The 25,004-nt window shown below is 53.3% G+C and overlaps 1 protein-coding gene across 2 annotated transcripts; it reads left to right on the top strand.

The window, feature by feature from the left end:
• The first annotated feature begins 83 nt into the window (after nucleotides 1–83).
• TYRO3 (TYRO3 protein tyrosine kinase) lies at nucleotides 84–21,815 on the top strand. Of its 2 annotated transcripts, XM_030814265.1 has the most exons (19): nucleotides 84–472; nucleotides 2,209–2,392; nucleotides 2,622–2,722; nucleotides 3,617–3,787; nucleotides 5,249–5,335; nucleotides 6,092–6,207; nucleotides 8,422–8,599; nucleotides 9,283–9,428; nucleotides 9,948–10,092; nucleotides 11,107–11,236; nucleotides 11,320–11,420; nucleotides 11,690–11,785; nucleotides 12,123–12,203; nucleotides 12,679–12,771; nucleotides 13,518–13,639; nucleotides 14,077–14,186; nucleotides 14,375–14,534; nucleotides 14,746–14,882; nucleotides 20,363–21,815. In XM_030814265.1, the coding sequence occupies exons 1-19, from the start codon at nucleotides 349–351 to the stop codon at nucleotides 20,751–20,753; spliced, it is 2,673 nt and encodes an 890-aa protein (XP_030670125.1). In that variant the 5' UTR covers nucleotides 84–348; the 3' UTR covers nucleotides 20,754–21,815. The 2 variants fall into 2 exon arrangements, with proteins under 2 accessions (XP_030670125.1, XP_030670126.1); XM_030814266.1 differs by lacking the exon at nucleotides 14,746–14,882 and having other exon boundaries at nucleotides 313–472; nucleotides 20,363–20,451.
• Nucleotides 21,816–25,004: the final 3,189 nt, after the last annotated feature.

The raw sequence follows: 25,004 nt of genomic DNA, 5'->3' as shown, positions 1-25,004 counted from the left end.
CAGTCGCCGGGGCTCCGCGGGGGGGCGGTGCGAGCTCGGGCTGCGGGCGGGCCGGGAGGAGGCGGCGGCTCCGAGAAGAACATGAATCAGCGGCGGCGACGGCGGCGACGGCAGTGGAAGGAGTGCGGTGGCCCGGGAGCGGCCCCGGGGACCCCGCACTGCTGACGGCGGCGACCGCGGCCAGAGGCGGGCGCGGGTCTCGGAGGCGGTCGCCTCAGCGCCGCCCCACGGGCGGCCCCAGCCCCTCCCGCAGCCCTCCTCCCTCCCGCTCCCTTCCCGCCTCCTCCTCCCCGCCCTCCTCCCTCCTCGCTCGCGGGCCGGGCCCGGCATGGTGCGGCGTCGCCGCCGATGGCGCTGAGGCGGAGCATGGGGCGGCCGGGGCTCCCGCCGCTGCCGCTGCCGCCGCCACCGCGGCTCGGGCTGCTGCTGGCGGCTCTGGCTTCTCTGCTGCTCCCGGAGTCCGCCGCCGCAGGTAGGGGCTTGCCCGGGAGGCGGCGGGAAGCGGGGGGCTGCGGAGGGGCGCGGCCGGGGGTCGGAGCCCGGGACGGGCCTGGCGGGCCAGAGTCGGGGTGGGGGTCCGGAGCCGAAGGCCGAGGCTCCGGGCTGGGGCAGGGCGCGCTGCGGAGTGCTCGCCGCCAGATCTCCGGCCGGGCCCCCACCCCCAACTTTCTGGCGCTCGGGGCTCTTCTGGCGGGGTGGAAGAGAAGGGAGCGGGGTGTGGGCTGTGTGGTCAGCGGGGAGTGTTTGGGACTGCATTTTCCCGCCTCGATGCTCCCAGCTGTTAGCTCCCTCCTTCCCAGTACTGGGGACCCCATTCTGCCTGCCCCGCACGCGAAGGTCTGCCTCGGAAACCACACGGGCCGGCGCTGGGCACCCAAAGGCCACCCTGATACCATTTAGGTACACAGGGGCTGTGAGGGTGCCCAGTCACAAAAAACAAATGGGCACACTCGAGTTCCTGTGCCCTCAGAGCTTCCTGAAAGCAGAACCTTGGAGAGGATGGGCTGGTGCCAGGTTGCTGGTCTTTGGGAGTGGTTAGTCTTGTGTTCCCACATAGCCACTGAGGCATTTGCTGGTGACAAGAGCGTTCCATGCAGCACGGTGCTCTCCAAGTTCCCACCCCGCACCTCGGGGACTGCTGGGCATATAGGGAGCGGGAGGCTGGCCCCCATCCTGTGACTGGTCCTGAGAGGGTGAAGAGAGCAGGGAAGAGCCACAGGCCAGGACAGCGGCCACCCGCTGGCATCTTCTCTTGAGACAGCATTCGTTGCCATATCAGCCTCTCAGGGAAGGGAAGGGAAACGGAGTGACGAGTATTTACAAGCCGAAAGGTGTGGACCTGATGCTCAGGGAGCCCACGACTTTGCCTAGAGTCACACAGCAAAGGGCGGGAAGAAGCAGGGCTGGATTTCAGTTATGTGGATACTTGACCTGCCCCTCTCTCTGCTTAATAAACATGCCAGGAGGCCAGGAGAGGTGCGGGTGTGTGTGTGTGTGTGTGTGTGTGTGCGCGCGCGCGCGCGCACGAGCACACGCAAGTTCCAAAGAGTGGCCCCTGTTGATGTGGCAGTGGCTCAGGGGTCTTAGGCTCCCTGCTCAGGGCCCCAGCCCTCCCTTCTGCCTCCCACCTTCCTAGCACTCGCCCCTGCCCACATTCAGGTATTAATAGAGCGGATGGCTGCCAGGAAGGCTGCCATGTGTTTGATCTGACGTGGTTTTGCAGCCATATGTTCTCCACTTCAGGGGAGCACCCCCTTCTTTCCTTCTTCAGCCCTGCTCCATTTGGTAAGGTTGGGTGCAGAGGGTGCTGGCAGCAATTCAGGGTCTGGGCTGACACCTTGGGTGGAGAGCTGGCAGCCTGTTGCACTAGTTGGGTGCAGCAGTCATTCCTAGAGCAGTGCCTGCCCCAGTAGGGTAACTCCCGTCGTTTCAGCCCAGCCTGCCTTCCTTTTCCTGTCTGGGCTCAGAAGGAGGACATGGGGAAGAGGTCCTTAGAGCCTGAGGGAACTTTGAGAGCTTGCCATGCCCCTTCCCTTTGCCCAGGTCCAGCGACCTCCCCTTCCACACTGTCCTACCTCTGCTTCCGTGACTTTGGCTGAGAAAGAGCCCTCTGTCTGACACAGAAGCTACCTTCTAGAAGAGAATGGGAACTGTTTACAGAGACAGAGTCCCTCTCAAGGCTGACACATGTTCCTTCCCACCCCTCAGGTCTGAAGCTCATGGGAGCCCCGGTGAAGCTGACAGTGTCTCAGGGGCAGCCGGTGAAGCTCAACTGCAGTGTGGAGGGGATGGAGGAGCCTGACATCCAGTGGGTGAAGGATGGGGCTGTGGTCCAGAACTTGGACCAGTTGTACATCCCAGTCAGCGAGCAGCACTGGATCGGCTTCCTCAGGTGCAGGCCTGTGGGGGAAGGTGTGGGCTGCCAGCCAGGGGGCAGGCTATGCTCTTTCCTTGGGGATTGGGAGCTGGGGCCCTCTCCTGATGCCCAGAGGTCTGTGGTTTTTTTATTTGGCTACCTGTGGGACCTTCCAGAAGTGGGGGCAGGCTGAATTCATCAAGTTTGCCCAGCAGAGCTGCCCCCCTTGACCCTGGGAAGCAAGCCTCGTATCCTGTTTCCACAGCCTGAAGTCAGTGGAGCGCTCTGATGCCGGCCGGTACTGGTGCCAGGTGGAGGATGGGGGCGAAACCGAGATCTCCCAGCCAGTGTGGCTCACGGTAGAAGGTGAGGAGGCATAGCCATATGGGCGTGTTGGCCTGGAGCACGTGCTGTCTACTGGTGACTATACCTCTGCAGCGGAGAACTCAGTAGAAGCTGGGCTGCCCCACTGCTCTGTGGGGCCTGGTTGTCCAGGCTGTAGGCTCACTCCAGACGTCGGAAGACCCTACCAGTTGGAGTTGGGTATCTGAGAACCAAGGGACCAACTGGGATCCACAACCTGTGGGGTGCAGTCTGTTTCTGTTGCTTGAGCAACAAGCTTCAAGCATCCATCTGGGACTGGACCCTGTTCTGCCAAGTGGCCTGGCCAGCAGGGGGAGGGGAGGAAGGCTCTGCAGCTGCGGGAGCTCAGAGCTGTTCAGCCCAGGAAAACAAAGTGACTAAGAAAGTAACAAAGGGCCCTGAATGGGAGCTGGGGCCTGGCAGCAGAACTCTGCTAAAGCTCCCACCCACTCCCCTGAGTTTTATGCCCCTCTCCCAGCTCTCCTCCCCCAGTCTCCTCTCTTACTGCAAGAAGAGCTGTCCAAATCTGCCATGCCTAAGGGGGCAGCATGGAAGACGTGTCTAAGGTGCCAGGCGTGGTGGCATGTGCCTGTAGTCCCAGCTACTCCGGAGGCTAAGGCCAGAGGATCACTTGAGCCCCCAGGAGTTCCAGGCCAGCCTGGGCAACATAGAGAGACCTCCCCACCACCAATCTCAAAAAGAAAAAAAAAATTTCTAAGGAGCCTGAAAAAGAGAAGCACTGCCTACCTCTCAAGCTAGTTCTGCTGTTGACCTAATCATAAGGGGCCTGTGGGAACCTTCTGCGCGGAGGACTTCAGATGTAAACAGACTTGTGATTTGTACAGTAGGAAGCCTAAGAGGTGGCAGGGCTCACTCCTCACTCCCCTTCTCTCCTAGGTGTACCATTTTTCACAGTGGAGCCAAAAGATCTGGCAGTGCCACCCAATGCCCCTTTCCAACTGTCTTGCGAGGCTGTGGGTCCCCCTGAACCTGTTACCATTGTCTGGTGGAGAGGAACTACGAAGATCGGGGGACCCGCTCCCTCTCCATCTGTTTTAAATGTAACAGGTGAGCAGCCTCAGAAGGGGGCTTGGAGTGGAGAAGGAGCTGGGTCCTGGAGGGCACTGAAGCTGGCAGAGTTTCAGCCACTGAGCTTGCGGTTGTGAGTGTCCAGAGCAAGCCCCAGTGTCTGGGGACGTGAGCTGCGCCATTACTAAGCTCATTAGTCAGGTGTGCTAGGCTGGCTGGGTGGGCTGATTAGTGGTGATCCTGCTGTGTGTGCTTAAGGAGGGTGTGGGGCCACCTTTGGTTCACAGCAGTCCAGGCCATGCACAGCTGGCCCTCAGAGATGAATTGTATGAGACCAGGGGCACCCATCCCCCACCCCTCCCAAGGGAAGGAGCCAGAAACCAGCCCACGCAGAGCTAGGGAGGAGTATCTGGCAGACACTGAGAAGACAAGACTGTCAGGCTGCAGAGAGGGGAGAGGAGGGAGAGAGAAGGGGTAGGGGGAGGTTAGCACAAAGATACAGGGCCTCCTCCCCTAATGGCGCTTTCCGGGAAACCTCCAGATGTTTTCCCAAACAACTGTGTCTGTCCATACCTCTGCACAATCACACCTGCACACCCACCTGGGCCCCAAGTTTCTTGGGCACATACCCTCACATGCTTGTAAGGCTTGCTTATTTGTGAAACAAGTATACTGTTTCTGGTTGAGGCTTGAACTGGGCAAAAAAGATGGGAGTCTGAGCTTGGTCTCAAGTGCTGGAAGGTGCCAGGGAAATGGGCGCTGAGCTAGGTTCTCCAGCAATTTGAATCTTGAGAAGAGGTGGACTATGAGACCTCTCGGAAGCAAGTGCACGTCCTGTTCAGGAGGCGCTGAGTTGGGGCAGATTGGAGAGGAGGTTGGGTTCACTTCCTTCCAGGTGTGCGTGGTTGGGACCCTCAGGCAGGCAGCCTGATAATAAGCACTCACTGAACTCCTACTCCACACCACACTGTGCTAGGCACCACAGGGGACAGCGGGAATACAAAGGAAACAGAAGTCAAAGAACTGAGTATAACTGGTGAGACAAGACACGTGCATAAAGAGCTGAGAACTACTGCAAGGCAGAGAGTCTGCAAATAACAACCCCAAGGGGGCACAGAGCAAACAGAAGGGCTCACTCTGGTATGCGCAATAAAAGAGTGACCAGAAAAGGGAGGCAATTTGTGCTGTGTGTGGGAGATGGGATGGAGGTGGGAGGGTGGTATAGCGTTTCTCAAGGGCTTATTTAGCATGCCGTGCCCTTGACACACATTACCTGATTCTCACAATTCTCCCATTTGAGAGATGAGAAAACAGAGCCCTCTCCAGGCTCACCAGACTCCAGTGTCCCTGTTCATTTCACCGTGCCTCACTGCCCAGCCCCTTCCTTTGGCAGGAGGGATTTAAGGATGTTCAGACCAGAGCCTGAGTATTCCCCTTTCCCAATCCCTCACTGAGTGGGGGTTGCTGCTTGGGGAGCTGACTGAGGTTTTCTGGCCCCAGGGGTGACCCAGAGCACCATGTTTTCCTGTGAAGCTCACAACATAAAAGGCCTGGCCTCTTCTCGCACAGCCACTGTTCACCTTCAAGGTAGGAGGGCTGGCAGGGAGGAAGGGTGGATGAGGCCAGGGGCATTCCCATCTAGCTGTCCAGCAGTTAGAATTGTTCTGTGTTCCAGCTCCCCTTGTGGTCCTGCTGGGATCTAGGGAGTGAGGAGTTAATTGGCATAGCTCCCATTCCTAGTGGGAGCACCTGAGACCCTGCGTGGCTGAGATGAGAATAGAATCCTGACGTCACAGCAGATTTCCCATCACGAAGCAGAGTCCTTGGGAGGGAGGGAAGGAGGGAGGGAGGCAGCAGGAGATGGTCAAAGCCCATGCCCAGCCTTGTTTCTGCCCCTCCCTTTGAGGGGATGGGGGTGGGGACAACAGCCTAGCACCGGATGGAGGAGACCCAGAGAGCTGGTGCACAGAGAGAGGGGGAGGGAGAGGGTGTCTGCAGGAGCCAGGCTGTGGCTGCAGGGGCAGCTGCCTGTCTCTCCCTTTTATCTCCCAAGCCTGAGTTGCCGCCCCCACATGCCCTCTCATCTTATTCCTCAGTCACACAGGGCCTTCGTTGCAGGGAGAGGCAACCTCTCTCCACAGCCCAGGCACTCTCCCAGGTGTGAGCAGCTGTGCCCTACTGGTTGCTTATTTGTGTACTACTGTGATCCTGGGAGTGCTGAGCAGCTGTCTTTAGGTTGGGGATGCCCTGGACCCTCAGAGAGACTCAAGGCTTGACTCCCACGCCTCCTGCTGCCTCCTCTCATATCCCTACTGGGCACTGATTCTGAGTCCCCGTCCACAGCACTGCCTGCAGCCCCCTTCAACATCACCGTGACAAAGCTTTCCAGCAGCAACGCTAGTGTGGCCTGGATGCCAGGTGCTGATGGCCGAGCCCTGCTACAGTCCTGTACAGTTCAGGTAGGCTCTCCGGGCCGGGCCATGTTCGTTCTGGCTGCATGGCCAGCACTTTGTTGACAGGGGTATCACACTCACTGGCCAGCTCCTGGGGGCTTGGTCTGCAGCTCTTTTCAGGCGCTGCTCCTTAGCAGGAAGAACACAGGCCACTGTCTCTTATCATGGGGTGCTCTGGCAACTAAGTGACTTTGCAGATTGGCTCAAACTCATGCATTTATAAGGCTGGAAAGCAGATCACTAGAACAGATTTGGGGTACCTGGAAGGTTTTTCTTTCTTTCTTTCTTTTTTTGAGACAGGGTCTCACTGTTGGCCAGGCTGGAGTGCAGTGGCGCCATCTAGGCTCACTGCAGCTTCCACCTCCTGGGTTCAAGTGATTCTCCTGCCTCAGCCTCCCCAGCAGCTAGGATTAGGATTACAGTCATGCACCACCACGCCCAGCTAATTTTTTTTTTTTTTGTATTTTTAGTAGAGACTAGTAGTTCACCATGTTAGCCAGGCTGATCTCAAACTCCTGACTTCAAGTGATCTGCCTGCCTCAGCCTCCCAAAGTGCTGGTATTACAGGCGTGAGCCAGCACACCCAGCCGAGTTTTTCTTACTTAGGTGAAAGCTCAAACCTTTGCTGATACTCACACTATCATGCTCCACCTTACCCCACAACCCCCACTCAAGCCAAAGAGAACAAGATGACCAGAAGGGGCCCTAAGCCTTGGAGAGTGGAAAAACTGGGTAAGGTGATACTAAAAACAAGAGGCAATGCAGGCTTGCTCATTTTCATCCGTTTACTCAAAAGCCATTTAATGAGTACCTTTCAAAACTGTTCTGGGCAGTTCCCCTGGGCAGGAGGGGCCCCTGCTGTGGGCTCCACCATTTAGAGAACCCTACCGAGGTTGGGCACAGTGGCTCATGTCTGTAATCCCAGCACTTTGGGCAGCGGAGACGGGAGGATTGCTTGAGCCTGGGAGTTCAAGACCAGCCTGGGCAACACGGCAAAACCCTTTCTCTACAAAAAATACAAAAATTATCCAGGCACAGTGGCATGCGCCTGCACTCCTAACTATTCAGGAGGCTAGAGTGGGAGGATGACTTGAGCCTGAGAAGTCAAGGCTGCGGTGAGCCAAGATCATGCCACTGCACTCCAGCCTGAGTGAGTGACAGGGCAAGATCCTGCCTCTATTAAAAAACAAAAAAAAAAAAAAAAAAAAAGAGGATCCTACTCTGGCCCTCCTTTGGCTACACCCCTTTCCCTTGGGCAAAGAGCCTGCAGGGCCAAGAGGATATGCCCATCCAGATGGCAAGGACCCCCTCACTGCCACACTATACTATAGCTATTCAGGATCTCTTGCCCTAATGGCCCTGAGTCTGCTTCTGGGGCCTGTGTGGGCCTTTTCCCTGCTCCATCTTCCCAAGGATGGACCACAGTGTGATATGAGCACCTCTAAGCCCAAGGGGCAGCCATTTGTGAGAGGGATGGGAATGGAGCTTGGATATGCAGTCAGCATTGTCCACGCCTGTGCACATGAGGCCCCTCATGGTGCAGACCTTGGCTTCAGGCCAGCTCTTCCAGTGCCTCCTCATTCTGACTCGGGACTCCAGGGATTTGGAGAGTTACAAATGCAAACCTGATCTCCCAGGTTGTTTTGAAGGTTTATTGGTCAAAATATTAAGATAGAAACTATTTAATAGTTTGTTAGCTGATTTATAATGTTTAAATATTTAGACATAAAGTACGTGGATCTCTTTGTACTCTTGCCCTGGGCCCCCAAAATGTAAGATGAGGGGCTGGTTCATAGTGCCCTAGGCTCCCAGTTTTCTCTGAGCTTCAGAAGTCTGGAACTTTGGAGTGGCATGTAAACAGGCACAATAAATGGTAAGTATCCCTAAGAGTTTCTCACCAAGTACAAAAGGACAAGAGGAGTTTTCTGGAGTGGTTGAGAAAGGCTTTCACCAAGAAAGTGATATTTGCACTGAGTCTCAAAGGACGAGTAGGCCTTTGCTAGGAAGAGCAGATCATTCCAAGTGAAAGGAACAGCATTTGCAAAGGCATGAAGGTGTGGAACCCCGTGTATTATTGGGGTGGGGGCAGATGGGAGGGTGTGGGTTGCACGTGTTTGCTGATAGAGGAAGCATTCATTCAAGCACCCATAACTATACCCATCCCATCTTCCATCTCTCACAGGCTCTCCCCTACATCATTAGTTTTCTGCTTTTCTGTAGGTGACACAGGCCCCAGGAGGCTGGGAAGTCCTGGCTGTTGTGGTCCCTGTGCCCCCTTTTACCTGCCTGCTCCGGGACCTGGTGCCCGCCACCAACTACAGCCTCAGGGTGCGCTGTGCCAATGCCTTGGGGCCCTCTCCCTATGCTGACTGGGTGCCCTTTCAGACCAAGGGTCTAGGTAAGGGATGCATAGAGCAGAGGGGGTGGGCAGGGCTGCAGCCGGGAAGGGGGCCGTGTTGGTTGGAGTTCTGAATGGTGCTGGTGGAGTTGGAGGTTCAGGCATCATTCGGCAAACATTTACTGCATATAACTACATACCACTTTGTAAATAGTTCTTGTAGGTGGAACAGATAAGCAAACTGGAAAAGATCAGATAATGTGGTTGATGAAGAGTATCCCCAGGTGGTTAAGGAAACCCCCCCCCCCCCAAAAAAGGTCTGAAGGATAAAGATCTGAAGGATCTGGGATCTGAAGGATAAAGAAGAAGCCATGTAAATATCTGGGGGAAAATCACTGCCGGAAGAAGGCACAGCAAGTGCAACGACCCTACGACAGGAACTTGCTCTGCAATTGTGAGGCTGGCATAGCTGTGAGAGGGGAGTGGTGAGGGATGAGGCAGAGAGGCAGTAACCATGGTGATGAAGAGAAACACTGCCGAGCTGGGGTGCTGCCTGTCCTGCCCATTGCTTACCCCTCCCCCAGCACAGTGGGTGAGAGCAGTTAGAGCTGGGAGGTGAACCCTTCCCCAGTTTGTGCCTCTCAAGAGCTGTTTAGTTCTTGGGAGTTGGTTCCAAAGGTCTGCATGGAATTATGATGGTGGGAAGGGCAGGGGTCTTAGCAATCTTCTCTCTTTGGCTACAGCCCCAGCCAGCGCTCCCCAAAACCTCCATGCCATCCACACAGATTCAGGCCTCATCTTGGAGTGGGAAGAAGTGATCCCCGAGACCTCTTTGGAAGGCCCCCTGGGACCCTACAAACTGTCCTGGGTTCAAGACAATGGAACCCAGGTAAGACAGACAGAACCCTCCCCTCGCTCCACTCTCCTGGAGTATCAGCCTTCAGGGTTCTAAGGCCTTTAAGAATTTCAAAATGGTTGTCTTTGGTGGGCCTGGGTCTCCCGCAGCCCCAGGGAATCCTCTCCTCCTCACCCTCCTCTGCAAGCTCCACTTCTCAAAGGATTATGTCTCCTGTTAGAGTTGCATCCTGTGTGCACTTTGTAAATAAAGCAGGAAGCACATTCCTGCTTGAGCTGGGGGAGGGCACAGATAAGGCTTTGTCCCCAGCTCAGTTCGCTCCCATCCCCCACCTGTACATTCCGGGACTGAGCCTTGTTTGTGTTCTGGAGAGGCCCCTGCAGCCCGGAGCAGGAATGTGATTACTCCCAGAAGGTTGTGTTCCCGCAGCCCCTGAACCCACAGTGCCCCTATACTCCCATGTTCCCAGCTGGACTTTTTTCTATCCTCAGGCCCCAGCTGGAGGCCTTCTCCTCAGGCTCACTATGGGGTGGGGGCTTTTCCTGGCTGCAGGATGAGCTGACAGTGGAGGGGACCAGGGCCAATTTGACAGGCTGGGATCCCCAAAAGGACCTGATCGTACGTGTGTGCGTCTCCAATGCAGTTGGCTGTGGACCCTGGAGTCAGCCACTGGTGGTCTCTTCTCATGACCATGCAGGTGAGGCTTATAGGCAGAGAGGGGCAGAGGCTCAGGGGATCAAGGTTTTCAAGGGCAACCTAGACGGATGGGAGGAGCCTAGTAGCATCTCCCCTCCTAGTAGACCCACAGACAGAGTGAAGAAGTTGAGGCCAGGGCTGGTATTTAAACTATCTTGGCTGGGCATGGTGGCTCATGCCTGTAATCCCAACATTTTGGGAGGTTGAGGGATCGCTTGAGGCCAGCAGTTTGAGACCAGCTCTGGCAACATAGCAAGACTCTGTCTCTACAAAAAAATTAAAAAAAAAAAAAAAAAAAACAATTAGCCTGGTGTGGTGACATATGCCTGTAGGCCCAGCTGCTCCAGAGGCTGAGGCAGGAGGATTGCTTGAGCCCAGGTGTTTGAGGCTGCAGTGAGCTATGATTGCACCACTGCACTCCAGCCTGAGCAACAGAGTGAGCCTGTTGTCTCTAAACAAACAAACAAATAAGGCCAGGAGTGGTGGTTCACACCTATAATCTCACAACTCTGGGAGGCTGAGGTGGGAGGATTGCTTGAGTCTAGGAGTTTGAGACCACCCTGGGCAGCAAAGTGAGACTTTATCTCTACCAAAAAAATTTAAAAATTAGTCAGGTGTGATGTTGCACACCTGTAGTCCCAGCTACTTGGGAGGCTGAGGTGGAAGGATTGCTTGAGCCCAGGAGGTTGAGGCTGCAGTGAGCTGCAACTGTGCCCCTGCACTCTGGCCTGGGCAACAGAACAAGACTCTGTCTCAAACAAACTATATCTCATTCTCCTCTCTCTGCCCCAGAACTGACATAGAAATCCATGGTCGCACTCTAGGTCACAACAGCCAGGGCCTGTCTCTGACCAGGTAGGAAGGACTCTTAGGCCTTCCTCTGGAGCCCCTTTCCCTCAGGACCCTTATTGACCTAGAGGAGCCCCTTGAACCAGCGGGATGGCCATCCTGGGAAAGTTCTGAAGGTACCCCATGGTGTCATCCTAGCTCATGCCACTGCACCTCCCTCCCACAGGCCAGCAGGGCCCTCCTCACAGCCGCACATCCTGGGTACCTGTGGTCCTTGGTGTGCTAACGGCCCTGGTGACGGCTGCTGCCCTGGCCCTCATCCTGCTTCGAAAGAGACGGAAAGAGACGCGGTTTGGGTAAGGGGATGGGGATGTGGAGGGAGAGGCAGGTCATGATGAAAGACCTTGGAGCTGACCCCAAATCCTGGGTTTTCCTTTAGGCAAGCCTTTGACAGTGTCATGGCCCAGGGAGAGCCAGCCGTTCACTTCCGGGCAGCCCGGTCCTTCAATCGAGAAAGGCCCGAGCGTATCGAGGCCACATGTGAGTGGTGGGTGATCGTGGGAAGGACAAATGGGCTGTCTTGTGCCCCTATCTGCATTCTTTTACCAAATTATTAATTTGACTGATATGTCTGAACATCAGTGAGCCCCAGGCACACAAACCTGCCTGTGTGGAGTTCACCACCCCAGCCGTGGGAGACCTAAAGCTCATCTCTATGCTCTGAGGGCAGAGTCTAGGGCATAAGAGGCAGGCTGGGTTTTGGCTCAGGAATCAGAGATCCTTCTTTCCCACAAACCCTTTCCCCACAGTGGACAGCTTGGGCATCAGCGATGAACTAAAGGAAAAACTGGAGGATGTGCTCATCCCAGAGCAGCAGTTCACCCTGGGCCGGATGTTGGGCAAAGGTATGTGAGGCTGTGCGGGGATGGCCATGGCTGGTTTGCTGTAGCTGGAGGTGTTTGGTCGCCCCTGTCACTTTGAGGTTGTGGGTTTGGGTCGGCTCCTGTAAACAAGATATGCTTGTAGACTCCTGAGTGTGGGATGTTTGGGGGGATGGTGGCTGGGGACAGGGAGGGCTGACGAGTTGCTCCCAGCATGCCTTTGCTTTGGCTACTGGCAAGGGAGCCTTCTCCACTGGCCCCAGAGTCTCCTGACTGTGTCCCCATGGAGGGCCACTTGGGAGGAAAGATGGCAGGGAGCAGAGAGCCAAGGAGACTCTCCCTCACTTGGATTGGTTCCTAGGAGAGTTTGGTTCAGTGCGGGAGGCCCAGCTGAAGCAAGAGGATGGCTCCTTTGTGAAAGTGGCTGTGAAGATGCTGAAAGGTGAGTCGGGGATAGTTGTAGCCTGAGGGCATCACTTGGAAGGGTAAGAGGGGCGACTGACCCTGAAGCAGGCTCTGCTTTGCCCCTAAATTTTCCAAGAAGAGCTGGGCAGCACTAACTGGGATGCTCTTTACCACACGAATAATTCACAAGCATAAACCCAAACGCACATATTCATGCCCAGCCATTGCTCTCTGCCATCAGCAGTGACTGTCCTCTGAGTCCCCTCTTGGGTGATTACAGCTGTGGTTGGTTGACCTGCTGGGCTGCCCAAACCAAAGGGAAGGGAAGGCATTAGCAAGTGGAGAAGTTGCTGAGTAGCACCACTCCTTGGGGGTTTCTCCTGCTCATGGCTGGGCTGTTTCCTGGGCTCCCTGGGAAGCCTAGGACATCTGAAGGACAAGACCTAGGAGGCCTGGGTCAAAACTAGGGGCAATCTTGTTTTATATCCTCCTTCCCCATCCCTTTCTCCTAGCTGACATCATTGCCTCAAGTGACATTGAAGAGTTCCTCAGGGAAGCAGCTTGCATGAAGGAGTTTGACCATCCACACGTGGCCAAACTTGTTGGTGAGCCCCTTTTTGGAGGAGGCAGATAGAGAATAGGGCTAAATATATGCTCTACCAACATGAGAGGGCAGCCTGTAGGAGAGACGTTTGGACTCATCTGGTAAATAAATAGATGGCAAAATAGCAAGGAGGGTCCTGGCAGAAATCTGAGGTGAGGAGTGCCAAAGGTCTGCACATGAAGACTGTGTGGCCAGATGTGGTGGCTCATGCCTATAACCCCAGCACTTTGGGAGGCTGAGGTGGGAGAATTGCTTGAGGCCAGGGGTTTGAGACTAGCCTGGGCAGTATAGCAACAGCCCACCTCTATTTAAAAAAAAAAAAAAAAATACACACACACACACGTATACAAAAATTAGCTAGGTGTGGTGGTGTGCACCTTTGTCCAGCTACCCGGGAGGCTGAGGTGGGAGGATCATTTGAGCCCAGAACATTGAGGCTGCAGTGAGCTGTGATTGTGCCACTAAACTCCAGCCTAGAAGGCAGAGCAAGATACTGTTTCAGAAAACACAAAGACTGCTTGTGTGGACAGAGAAGGAAAGGAAGGGGACAGAAGATGCTCCAGGGATGTGGGAGCAGCCAGAGTCCCTCCTGGGTAGTCCCCAGACCAGTGTGGAGCCTGTGAAAAAATAAAAAATAAATAGCAGAGCCAGAGCTAGAGATGGGACTCAGCAGGTGGGGACTTATGCAGACACCTGAACTGCCCCTTGACCCTTCTATGCTCAGCTCCTGACTCTCCCTTGTCCCAGGGGTGAGCCTCCGGAGCAGGGCTAAAGGCCGTCTCCCCATCCCCATGGTCATCTTGCCCTTCATGAAGCATGGGGACCTGCACGCCTTCCTGCTCGCCTCCCGGATTGGGGAGAACCCCTTTGTGAGTACCTGGTGTGGGGGTGGCCAGGAGGAAATGGGTGGGAACACAGGGCCTGGAAAGGCACAGAGACCCTGGCAGAGAGGGGCTTGCTGGGTAGGGCTGATGGAGCTGGATGGGAGTAGGAGGGGTCTGAATTTGAATCCTTTTAATCTAGCAGGCTTTCTTTTCTCTCACAAAACCCTGCTGAGAAATATAGGCTGGGCAAGGGCCCTTTCTAGGGGGAGGGACTTGTGGAGCCCCAGGGTGGTGGAGTCTTGGCTTCCAGGCTCGCTCTTAGGCTAGCCGAAGCTTCCTTGCCTTGGGAAGGCCCTCCATCCCCTTCCTTCCTTCCAGTGATTCTGGGGACAGCCTTCAGGCTTTCTGGCCAGGGACCCCCATCCATCCTGCCCCAGCTGAGTGGGCAGGTTAAGCCTGAGCTTGGCCTGTCTGTCCACTAGAACCTACCCCTCCAGACCCTGATCCGGTTCATGGTGGACATTGCCTGCGGCATGGAGTACCTGAGCTCTCGGAACTTCATCCACCGAGACCTGGCCGCTCGGAATTGCATGTATGAATTCTGGAGGACTTGAGGGTGGGAGACAGCAGCAGCTGCCAAGAGGAGCTAGCTAATGGTCGGCTCCTGCCTGGGACAGTATCTGCTATGCATGGGGGTAGCTTGGGAGCAAAGATGTCCTGGCTTTTGTAGGGCTGTGAGCATGGCAGAAGGCTGACTCCCTCCCTCAATGCCCCTTGTAGGCTGGCAGAGGACATGACAGTGTGTGTGGCTGACTTCGGACTCTCCCGGAAGATCTATAGTGGGGATTACTATCGTCAAGGCTGTGCCTCCAAACTGCCCGTCAAGTGGCTGGCCCTGGAGAGCCTGGCTGACAACCTGTATACTGTGCAGAGTGACGTGGTGAGCAGGGTGGCCTGTGAAGCTTGGTGGGGACTAGTGTGAGAGCAGACCTTTAGGATCCTTAAGGGCCTAGCCAAGTCTGCTCTCTGGGGTTTGGTTGCCCCCTGATGAGGCCCTGAGCCCCAGGTTGTGCTTGTCTCAGAGCCATGGCTCTCTGCCTGGCTCAGGACAGCTAGTGACAGCTTCTCCCCCAACCTCGATTCTGTCCCAGTGGGCGTTCGGGGTGACCATGTGGGAGATCATGACACGTGGGCAGACGCCATATGCTGGCATTGAAAACGCTGAGATTTACAACTACCTCATTGGCGGGAACCGCCTGAAACAGCCTCCGGAGTGTATGGAGGACGTGTGAGTATCCTGGGAAGGGGGCTCTGGAGGGAAAGGGGAATCTGGAGTTTTGACTGATGGCTGCCACCACAGTTGCTGGCCCAGTGGGAACTAAGAGCCTCAACTGGACCTTTGTTTTTTGATAGAAACATCCTTGTAGTTGGAAGGCTGCACTCCACCTCATACTCACTGTTCATCTACCACCTCCCTGTTTTCTTTCTTTCCCCCTTTCCCATCCCAGATTTCTTGCTTTAGCCTTTGTCTATCAGTCTCTTTTCTCCAGTTTGTAAGGAGAACCAGGAACCCCAAGAGCAGAAGGCACAGTGCTGAGTAACAGTGTGGGAGGTTTCCCTGCCATCTTCCCACCCATCATTCCTTTTTTTTTTTAAATTTGTATTTATTTTATTTTATTTGTTCTGCCCTAGTGAATATAACCTTTGTCCTGGAGACCCCAGCTAATCTAGGAAAACTTCCTAGGCTGAGCTCTCTTGGGAATCTAAGATAAAGAACTGAGATCCTAGGAAGAAGGGAACTGCCTCCTCTTCTTTCTGCAAGCCCAAAGCCCTCGGGACTGGGCAGGCAATGATACCACCCACTTTGCTAGAGTGATAACAGACCCTGTGACAAGATAATGGGAAGTGTCACTGACATTAGCTGGGCATTTAGGCATTCTTTCAGGTAATCTTCCTCTGACCTTGTGAGGAAAAGACTATTATTTATCCCCACTTTGTAGATGAGAAAATAGGATTAGAGAGATTAAATAACATGGCCAATGTCACAGAGCTATTAAGTGAATGAGTTGGAATTTGAACCTAGATCCCTGTGGTTTTAGAATATGTACTCTTAACTCTTTATGACCACAACTGTGATTTGTCTGTTCTAGTCTTAAACTCCCACTCCATCCAAGCCAAGGGCTCCCTAGGCCTTCAGACAACCTTTTGTGAGTATTTTTTGTTTTGTTTTTTGAGACAGGGTCTCGCTCTGTCACCCAGGCTGGAGTGTAGTGGCGTGATCTCTGCTTACTGTAGCTTCGACCTCCTGGGCTCAAGTGATCCTCCCTCCCCAGCCTTCCGAGTAGCTGGGACTACAGGCACGTGCCACCACACTCGGCTAATTTTTGTATTTTTGTAGAGACAGGGCTCCGCCATATTTGTCAAGCTGGTCTTGCGCTCCTGGGCTCAAGGGATCCACCTGCCTTGGCCTCCCAAAATGCTGGGATTACAGGTGTGAGCCACCACACCCAGCCCAGAGGACCTTTCATGAGCCCCAGGGGGAGTGGGAGCCACTGTGACCAGAGAAAGAATCTGCTCCATTTCTTGCTGGATTGGACTTCCAGAGGGCCGAGGTCATGGACAGGCACAGGAAGGCTCAGCCTGATGGTGGGGTCCTTCCCTTGGACAGTGGGTTTGATCTGCCCTGAGCCTGGGCTGTGGGTAACTCACCTACACCTGAGAGGGAAATCTTGAGTACACAAGCCAGGCCCTGGCCCTCCTGTTCATTCAGCAGAGCTCAGGGCATGGCAAGGGGCAGGAAGCTCACATCTCCCTGTGGCTGCAGCCTGCTTCAGTTCTAATCTGGAGCTGTAGAAGCTCTGATGGGCAGTGGGGACCAGACCCTAGTGCAGCCTCCTCCCCAGCTGGAGCTGGTGCTGTCAATGGAGAGTGGGCGGGCACTGGCCTCACCCAGGCAGCCTGGTGGATAGGCACCAGTTGGCTCCTAGCACAGCCTTGAGGATGTGTCCCAGTCTGGCCATGTACCCACGGCCCCAGACCATTCCCATTCCCACGACCTGCTCAGTGTCTGGCATGATTACTGCCACTACTGGGGGCCCCTGCTGGGGGTGTGCTGTTGTGTGAGGCAGTGCTTGGGGCTCTTGTCATGGGCATAGGCAAGAGAGTCAGGCATTTGCATTCATTGGACTTGGTCTCAGCGTCTTTCCATTAGGTTTTTTGGTTTGTTATTTTTCCACCTGACCCTGAGGCATTCCTTGGGCATCCTGAGTGATAGGCTTCAGGGAATTTATAAGGTTCCTGAAATTGTATGTAAAAAAGCATTCCTGGCAGGGCATGGTGGCTCACGCCTATAATCCCAGCGCTTTGGGGGGGGCGGATCACCTGAGGTCAGGAGTTCGAGACCAGCCTGACTAACATAGAGAAACCCCGCCTCTATTAAAAATACAAAATTAGCTGGGCGTGGTGGCGCATGCCTGTAATGCCAGCTACTTGGGAAGCTGAGGCAGGAGAATTGCTTCAACCCGGGAGGCAGAGGTTCTGGTGACCCGAGATCACACCACTGCACTCCAGCCTGGGCAACAAGAGCAAAACTCCATCTCAAAAAAAAAAAAAAAAAAAAAAAAAAAATTAATTCCTGTCAGGAGGAGAGCTGGAAGCTTTTTCCAGATACTCAAAGGTTGTGTATGAACAGTGAGGACTTTTTTTTTTTTGAAATGGAGTTTTGCTCTTGTCGCCCAGGCTGGAGTGCAATGGCACAATCTTGGCTCACCATAACCTCCACCTCCTGGATTCAAGCGATTCTCGTGCCTCAGTCTCCTGAGTAGCTGGGATTACAGGCATGCACCACCCTGCCCAGCTAATTTTGCATTTTTAGTAGAGATGGGGTTTCTCCATGTTGATCAGGCTGGTCTCAAACTCCCGACCTCAGGTGATCCGCCCACCTTGGCCTCCCAAAGGGCTGGGATGACAGGTGTGTACCACCACGCCCAACCAATTTTTGTATTTTTTAGTAGAGACGGGGTTTCATCATGTTGGCCAGGCTAGACTCGAACTCCTGACCTCAAGTGATCCACCCGCCTCGGCCTCCCAAAGTGCTGGGATTACAGACATGAGCCACCATGCCGGCGGATTTTTATTTTTATTTTTTTAATAAGAGAAAGGGTCTGGCTCTGACAGCCAGGCTGGAGTGCAGTAGTGCAATCACAGCTCACTGTAGCCTCAAACCCCTGGGTTCAAGAGATCTTCTGCCCAGCCTCCCTAGTAGCTGGGATTACAGGTACTTACCATCATACCTTGCTTATTAATTATTTTTTTAATAGAGACATGCTATGTTGTCCAGACTGGTCTCGAACTCCTGGGGTCAAAGGATCTTTCAGCCTCAGCCTCCTGAGTAGCTGGGACTACAGGTGCATACTACTGTGTCCGGCTGTACAGTGAGGAATTACTGAGTAGGTACTGCCCACTCAGCATAGGAGGGACTTTGGAGCCATCCCCCTAGTTTCAAATCACAGCTCTGTCACTTTCCACATGTGTGACTTTAGTCACGGTTCTTAACCTCTTTGTGCATGTTTCCACATTTGTAAATGTGGAAATGATCTCTATTTGATCATTGCTTTCATAGGGTTGTTGTGAGAAATAATAAGCCAGAATGTGCCTGTAATCCCAGCTACTCAGGAAGCTGTGGTGGGAGGATCACTTGAGGCCAGGAGTTTGAGACCAGCCTGAGCAACATAGCAAGACCCCGTGTCTACAAATATATTATTTATTTATTTTATTTTATTTTATTTATTTATTTGTTTATTTTGAGATGGAATTTCACTCTTGTTGCCCAGGCTGGAGTACAGTGGCGCAATCTCGGCTCACCGCAACCTCCGCCTCCTGGGTTCAAGCGATTCTCCTGCCTCAGCCTCCCGAGTAGCTGGGATTACAGGAATATGCCACCATGCTGGGCTAATTTTTTTTGTATTTTTAGTAGAGATGGGGTTTCTCCATGTTGATCAGGCTGGTCTCGAACTCCCGACCTCAGGTGATCTGCCCGCCTTGGCCTCCCAAAGTGCTGGGATTACAGGCATGAGCCCCTGCACCCGGCCACAATATATTTTTTAAATGGCCCAGTGCAGCTGGGCGTGGTGGCTCACGCCTGTAATCCCAGCACTTTGGGAGGCCGAGGTGGGCGGATCACAAGGTAAGGAGTTCGAAACCAGCCTGGCCAATATGGTGAAACCCTGTCTCTACTAAAAATACAAAAATTAGCCGGGTGTGGTGGCGGGCACCTGTAGTCCCAGCTACTCGGGAGTCTGAGGCAGGAGAATCGGTTGAACCCCGCAGGTGGAGGTTTCAGTGAGCCGAGATCATGACACTGCACTCCAGCCTGGTTGACAGAGCGAGACTCCCTAAAAAAAAAATGGCCCAGTGCAGTGGTTCACGCCTGTAACCCTAGCACTTTGGGAGGCCAAGGTGGGAGGATCACTTGAGCCCAGGAGTTCAAGACCAGTCTAGGCAACATAATGAGACCCCCATCTCTATAAGCAAACAAATGACAACAAAAAATTAGCTGGGTGTGGTGGCCAGTATCTGTGGTCCTTGCTACTTGTGAGGCTAAAGTGGGATGATCCCTTGAGCCCAGGAGTTTGAAGCTGCAGTGAGCTATAATAATAATAATAATTTAAAAACAATTTTTATTGATTTATTTTTTGAGACAGAGTCTCCCTCTGTCACCCAGGCTGGAGTGCAGTGGCACGATCTCAGCTCACTGCAATCTCTGCCTCCTGGGTTCAAGCAATTCTCCTGCCTCAGCCTCCCAAGTAGCTGGGATTATAGGCATATGCCACCATGCCCGGCTAATTTTTGTATTTTTAGTAGAGTCGGAGTTTTGCCACATTGGCCAGGCTGGTCTAGAACTCCTGACCTCAGGTGAGACACCTGCCTCGACCTCCCAAAGTACTGGGATTATAGGCATGAGCCGCCGTGCCCAGTCTATTTATTTATTTTTGAGGCAGAGTCTTGCTCTGTTGCCCAGGCTGGAGTGCAGTGGTGGGATCATGGCTCACTGCAGCATCAACTTCCTGGGTCGGGCAATCCTCCCACCTCAGCTTCCCAAGTAGCTGGGACCACAGGCGTCTGAAACCACGTCTGGCAAACTTTTATTTTTTATTTATTTATTTATTTATATTTTTTTTCTAGATGGAGTCTTGCTCTGTTGCCCAGGCTGGAGTGCAGTGGCGTGATCTTGGCTCACTGCAAGCTCCGCCTTCCGGGTTCACGCCATTCTTCTGCCTCAGCCTCCCGAATAGCTGGGACTACAGGCGTCCTCCACCACACCTGGCTAAACTTTTTTATTTTTTGTAGAGATGGGGTCTTTCTATGTTGCCCAGTTTGGAATTTTTTTTTTTTTTGAGACAAGGTCTCGCTCTGTCACCCAGGCTGGAGTGCAGTGGTGTCAGCATGGCTCACTGCAGTCTTGACCTGGGCTCAAGTGATCCCACCTCAGCCTTCCGAGTAGCTGGGACTACAGGCGTGTCTGCCAAGGCTGGCTAATTTTTGTATTATTATAGAGACAGGGTTTTGCCATGTTGCCCAGGCTGGTCTCGAACTCCTGGGCTCAAATAATACCCCCCTTCGGCCTCCCAAAGTGTTGAGATTACAGATGCGAGCCACTGTGCCCCACCAGGGAATAAATTTTTTTAAAACCCTAGTGCCATATGATGAAGGGGACCCTGCTTTTGAGGTAAGGGCTCCTGCCTTCTCTCACGCTTCTCTCCACCCCAGGTATGATCTCATGTACCAGTGCTGGAGTGCTGACCCCAAGCAGCGCCCGAGCTTTACTTGTCTGCGAATGGAACTGGAGAACATCTTGGGCCAGCTGTCTGTGCTATCCGCCAGCCAGGACCCCTTATACATCAACATCGAGAGAGCTGAGGAGCCCACTGCGGGAGGCAGCCTGGAGCTACCTGGAGGGGATCAGCCCTACAGTGGGGCTGGGGATGGCAGTGGCATGGGGGCAGTGGGTGGCACTCCCAGTGACTATCGGTACATCCTCACCCCTGGAGGGCTGGCTGAGCAGCCAGGGCAGGCAGAGCACCAGCCAGAGAGTCCCCTCAATGAGACACAGAGGCTTTTGCTGCTGCAGCAAGGGCTACTGCCACACAGTAGCTGTTAGCCCACAGGCAGAGGGCATCGGGGCCATTTGGCTGGCTCTGCTGGCCACTGAGCTGGCTGACTAAGCCCCGTCTGACCCCAGCCCAGACAGCAAGGTGTGGAGGCTCCTGTGGTAGTCCTCCCAAGCTGTGCTGGGAAGCCCAGACTGACCAAATCACCCAATCCCAGTTCTTCCTACAACCACTCTGTGGCCAGCCTGGCATCAGTTTAGGCCTTGGCTTGATGGAAGTGGGCCAGTCCTGGTTGTCTGAACCCAGGCAGCTGGCAGGAGCGGTGTGGTTATGTTTCCATGGTTACCATGGGTGTGGATGGCAGTCGGGGAAGGGCACGTTCAGCTCTGTGGGCCCTACCCTCCTGCCGAGCTGCCCCTGCTGCTTAAGTGCATGCATTGAGCTGCCTCCAGCCTGTTGGCCCAGCTATTGCCACACTTGGGGTTTAAATACCCAGGTGTGCCCCTCCAAGTCACAAAGAGATGTCCTTGTAATATTCCCTTTTAGGTGAGGGTTGGTAAGGGGTCGGTATCTCAGGTCTGAATCTTCACCATCTTTCTGATTCCGCACCCTGCCTAGGCCAGGAGAAGTTGAGGGGAGCATGCTTCCCTGCAGCTGACCGGGTCACACAAAGGCATGCTGGAGTACCCAGGCTATCAGGTGCCCCTCTTCCAAAGGCAGTGTGCCAAGCCAGCAAGAGGAAGGGGTGCTGTGAGGCTTGCCCAGGAGTGAGTGAGGCCGGAGAGGAGTTCAGGAACCCCTCTCCATACCCACAATCTGAGCACGCTACCAAATCTCAAAATATCCTAAGACTAACAAAGGCAGCTGTGTCTGAGCTCAGCCCTTCTAAACGGTGACCTTTAGTGCCAACTTCCCCTCTAACTGGACAGCCTCTTCTGTCCCAAGTCTCCAGAGAGAAATCAGGCCTGATGAGGGGGAGTTCCTGGAACCTGGACCCCCGCCTTGGTGGGGGAGCCTCTGGAATGCATGGGGTGGGTCCTAGCTGTCAGGGACATTTCCAAGCTGTTAGTTGCTGTTTAAAATAGAAATAAAATTGAAGACTAAAGACCTAAGGTTTTGTCTTTTTTTTTTTTTTTTTTCTTTTTTTTTGAGACAGTCTCACTGTGTCACCCAGGCTGGAGTGCATGGTGTGATCTTGGCTCACTGCAAACTCTGCCTCCTGGGTTCAAGCGATTCTTGTGCCTCAGCCACCCGAGTAGCTGGGATGATTACAGGAGCTCACTACCATGCCCAGGTAATTTTTATATTTTTAGTAGAGATGTGGTTTCATCATGTTGGCCAGGGTGGTCTCGAACTCATGACCTCAAGTGATCTGCCTGCCTTGGCCTCCCAAAGTGCTGGGATTACAGGCCTGAGCCACCACACCTGGCCCCAGCTTTGTCTCTTAAATGTTTACTTTTTTTGAGATCACAAAGATGAAAGATTTTTACATAGAGAAAAGTCTGGAAAGACATATGCCAAAATGTTAACAGCTGTTATCTTTTTTTTTTTTTTTTTTTTTTTGAGACAGAGTCTCACTCTGCGTGATCTCAGCTCACTGCAGGCTCTGCCTCCCTGGTTCACGCCATTCTCCTGCCTCAGCCTCCCGAGTAGCTGGGACTACAGGGGCCCGCCACCACGCCTGGCTACTTTTTTGTATTTTTAGTAGAGACGGGGTTTCACCATGTTAGCCAGGATGGTCTCAATCTCCTGACCTCGTGATCCACCCGCCTCAGCCTCCCAAAGTGCTGGGATTACAGGCGTGAGCCACCGCGCCCAGTAACAGCTGTTATCTTTAAATGATGGGGTTAAGGGGACTTTCTTCTTTGTGCTTTCCAAGTTTTCTGCATTGAGCACAAAATGCTTTTGTAATTAGATACAGGATCCCAATGGATCTTATTATACTGAAGATAATACAGAGTCACCGTGGGCAGTTAGAAAAATGCAAAAAATCGGCTGGGCGCAGTGGCTCACGCCTGTAATCCCAGCACTTTGGGAGGCCTGGGTGGGCGGATCACGAGGTCAGGAGTTCAAGACTAGCCTGACCAACAGGGTGACACCCCGTCTTTACTAAAAATACAAAAATTAGCTGGGCATGGTGGCGCGTGTCTGTAATCCCAGCTACTCAGGACTCTGAGGCAGGAGAATTGCTTGAACTCAGGAGGCGGAGGTTGCAGTGAGTCGAGATCGTGGCAGCCTAGGTGACAGGCGAGACTACATCTCAAAAATAAAATAAAAATAAAAATGCAAAAAATAATAAAGAAAAGGTGCCAGTTACCTATACTCCCACCACCTAGAGATAATCACCATTGATCTTTTGAAAATGCAAATATTCAGCTGGGCACAGTGACGTGTATTTTTTTTTTTTTTTTTTTTTTTGAGACAGAGTCTCGAGTCTCTCTCTGTCGCCCAGGCTGGAGTGCAGTGGTGTGATCTTGGCTCACTGTAACCTCTGCCTCCCAGGTTTAATTGAGTCTCTTGTCTTGGCCTCCCGAGTAGTTGCGACTACAGGCACGAGCCACTGTGTCCGGCTAATTTTTTGTATTTTTTGTAGAGACAGGGTTTCACCATGTTGGCCAGGCTGGTCTCGAACTCCTGACCTCAAGTGATCTGCCTGCCTTAGCCTCCCAAAGTGCTGTGATAACAGGGGTGAGACATCATGCCCAGCTTGTAATCCCAGCACTTTGGGAGGCTGAGGCGGGTGGATTACTTCAGGCCAGGAGTTCGAGACCAGCCTGGGCAACATAAAACCCCATCTCAACTAAAAATTCAAAAAAATTTAGCCAGGCTTGGTGGCGCAGGTTTGTTGTCTCAGCTACTGGGTGGCTGAGGCATGAGAATCACTTGAACCTGGGAGGAGGAGGTTGCAGTAATCTGAGATCTTGCCACTAAACTTCAGCCTGGGTGACAGATTAAGACTCTGTCTCAGATACAAAACAAAACAACAAAAAAGAAGCTTTTAGAGCAAGTTCATGGGAGATGCAGCAGGAGGCGCAGGAACCACACCCATGCTAGTGAGGAGTGTGGGGAGACTGGGAGGGCCACAGGTATTGTGCTGCTTCTGGCTGAGGGCAGGGGAATAGGGTGGCTGCTTCTGAAAGCAAATATCCTGAAAAACCTGTTGCTGGTACTCTAAATTCTGGTTCCCATGTAGATCATGAGACCTGAAAAACTTCCAGGCAAGTAGCTTTCAGAATCTTTCCTGCTGTGATTAGCTTTCACTGCAGGTAGTGATTACCTGTGAGATAACATCTGGGAATTATTGATTGAAAAGACCTTCACTATTGGTTGGGGGCAGTGGCTGATGCCTGTAATCCCAGCACTTTGTGAGGCTGAGGCGGGTGGATCACCTGAGGTCAGGGGTTCAAGACCAGCCTGGCCAACATGGTGAAACCCCATCTCTACTAAAAAATACAAAAACTAGCCAGGAGTGGTGGCAGGCGCCTGTAATCCCAGCTACTTGGGAGGCTAAGGCAGGAGAATCACTTGAACCCTGGAGGCGGAGGTTGCAGTGAGCTGAGATGGCACCACTGCACTCCAGCCTGGGTGACAGAGCGAGACTTCATCTCAAAAAAAAAAAAAAAAAGGGCCAGGCATAGTGGCTCACACCTATAATCCCAGCACTTTGGGATTTTCTGTCTCAAAAAAAAAAAAAAAAGAGAGAGACACTGGATCAAAAAGGATTTTCACAAACAGATCCAAAGAACCAGCATCCAGGTTAAGAAACAGCATTAACAGCAACCCAGAAGCAACCCTTGGGACCTGCCTTAATCTCTGCCTCCTCCCTACTCCCCACAGGTAACCTCTCTCCTGACCTCCAACACCATGGATCAGTGTAGCTCCTTTTAAAAGTATATAAATGGAGTCATGTAGATTTGATTACTTTGTGTTTGGCTTCTTTCCCTCAGCAACATGTTTATAAGGATCATCTAACAACAGCAGTTTTGAAAAGTGAGTCTCAAAGAGGCAAGAATGGCCGGGCATGGTGGCTCACACCTGTAATCTCAGCGCTTTGGGAGGCCGAGGCAGGCGGATCACAAGGTCAGGAGTTTGAGACCAGCCTGGCTAACATAGTGAAACCCCATCTCTGCTAAAAATACACAAAATTAGCCGGGCATGGTGGCAGGCACGTGTAATCCTAGCTACTCTGGAGGCTGAGGCAGGAGAATCGCTTGAACTAGGAGGGGGAGGTTGCAGTGAGCCGAGACCGTGCCACTACATTCCAGCTTGGGTGAGAGAGCAAGACTCCATCTCGAAAAAAA

Source organism: Nomascus leucogenys, chromosome 6, assembly GCF_006542625.1.
Source record: "Nomascus leucogenys isolate Asia chromosome 6, Asia_NLE_v1, whole genome shotgun sequence".
In the NCBI taxonomy this organism is placed as follows: Eukaryota; Metazoa; Chordata; class Mammalia; order Primates; family Hylobatidae; genus Nomascus; species Nomascus leucogenys.
This window is presented reverse-complemented; position numbering and strand designations above follow the sequence as displayed.

Coding starts and splice junctions, on each gene's coding strand:
- TYRO3 (XM_030814265.1), top strand. CDS start 349: ATGGCGCTGAGGCGGAGCATGGGGCGGCCGGGGCTCCCGCCGCTGCCG. Junction 11,786..12,122: donor GGGCCGGATGTTGGGCAAAG/GTATGTGAGGCT, acceptor ATTGGTTCCTAG/GAGAGTTTGGTTCAGTGCGG. Junction 13,640..14,076: donor GGATTGGGGAGAACCCCTTT/GTGAGTACCTGG, acceptor TCTGTCCACTAG/AACCTACCCCTCCAGACCCT.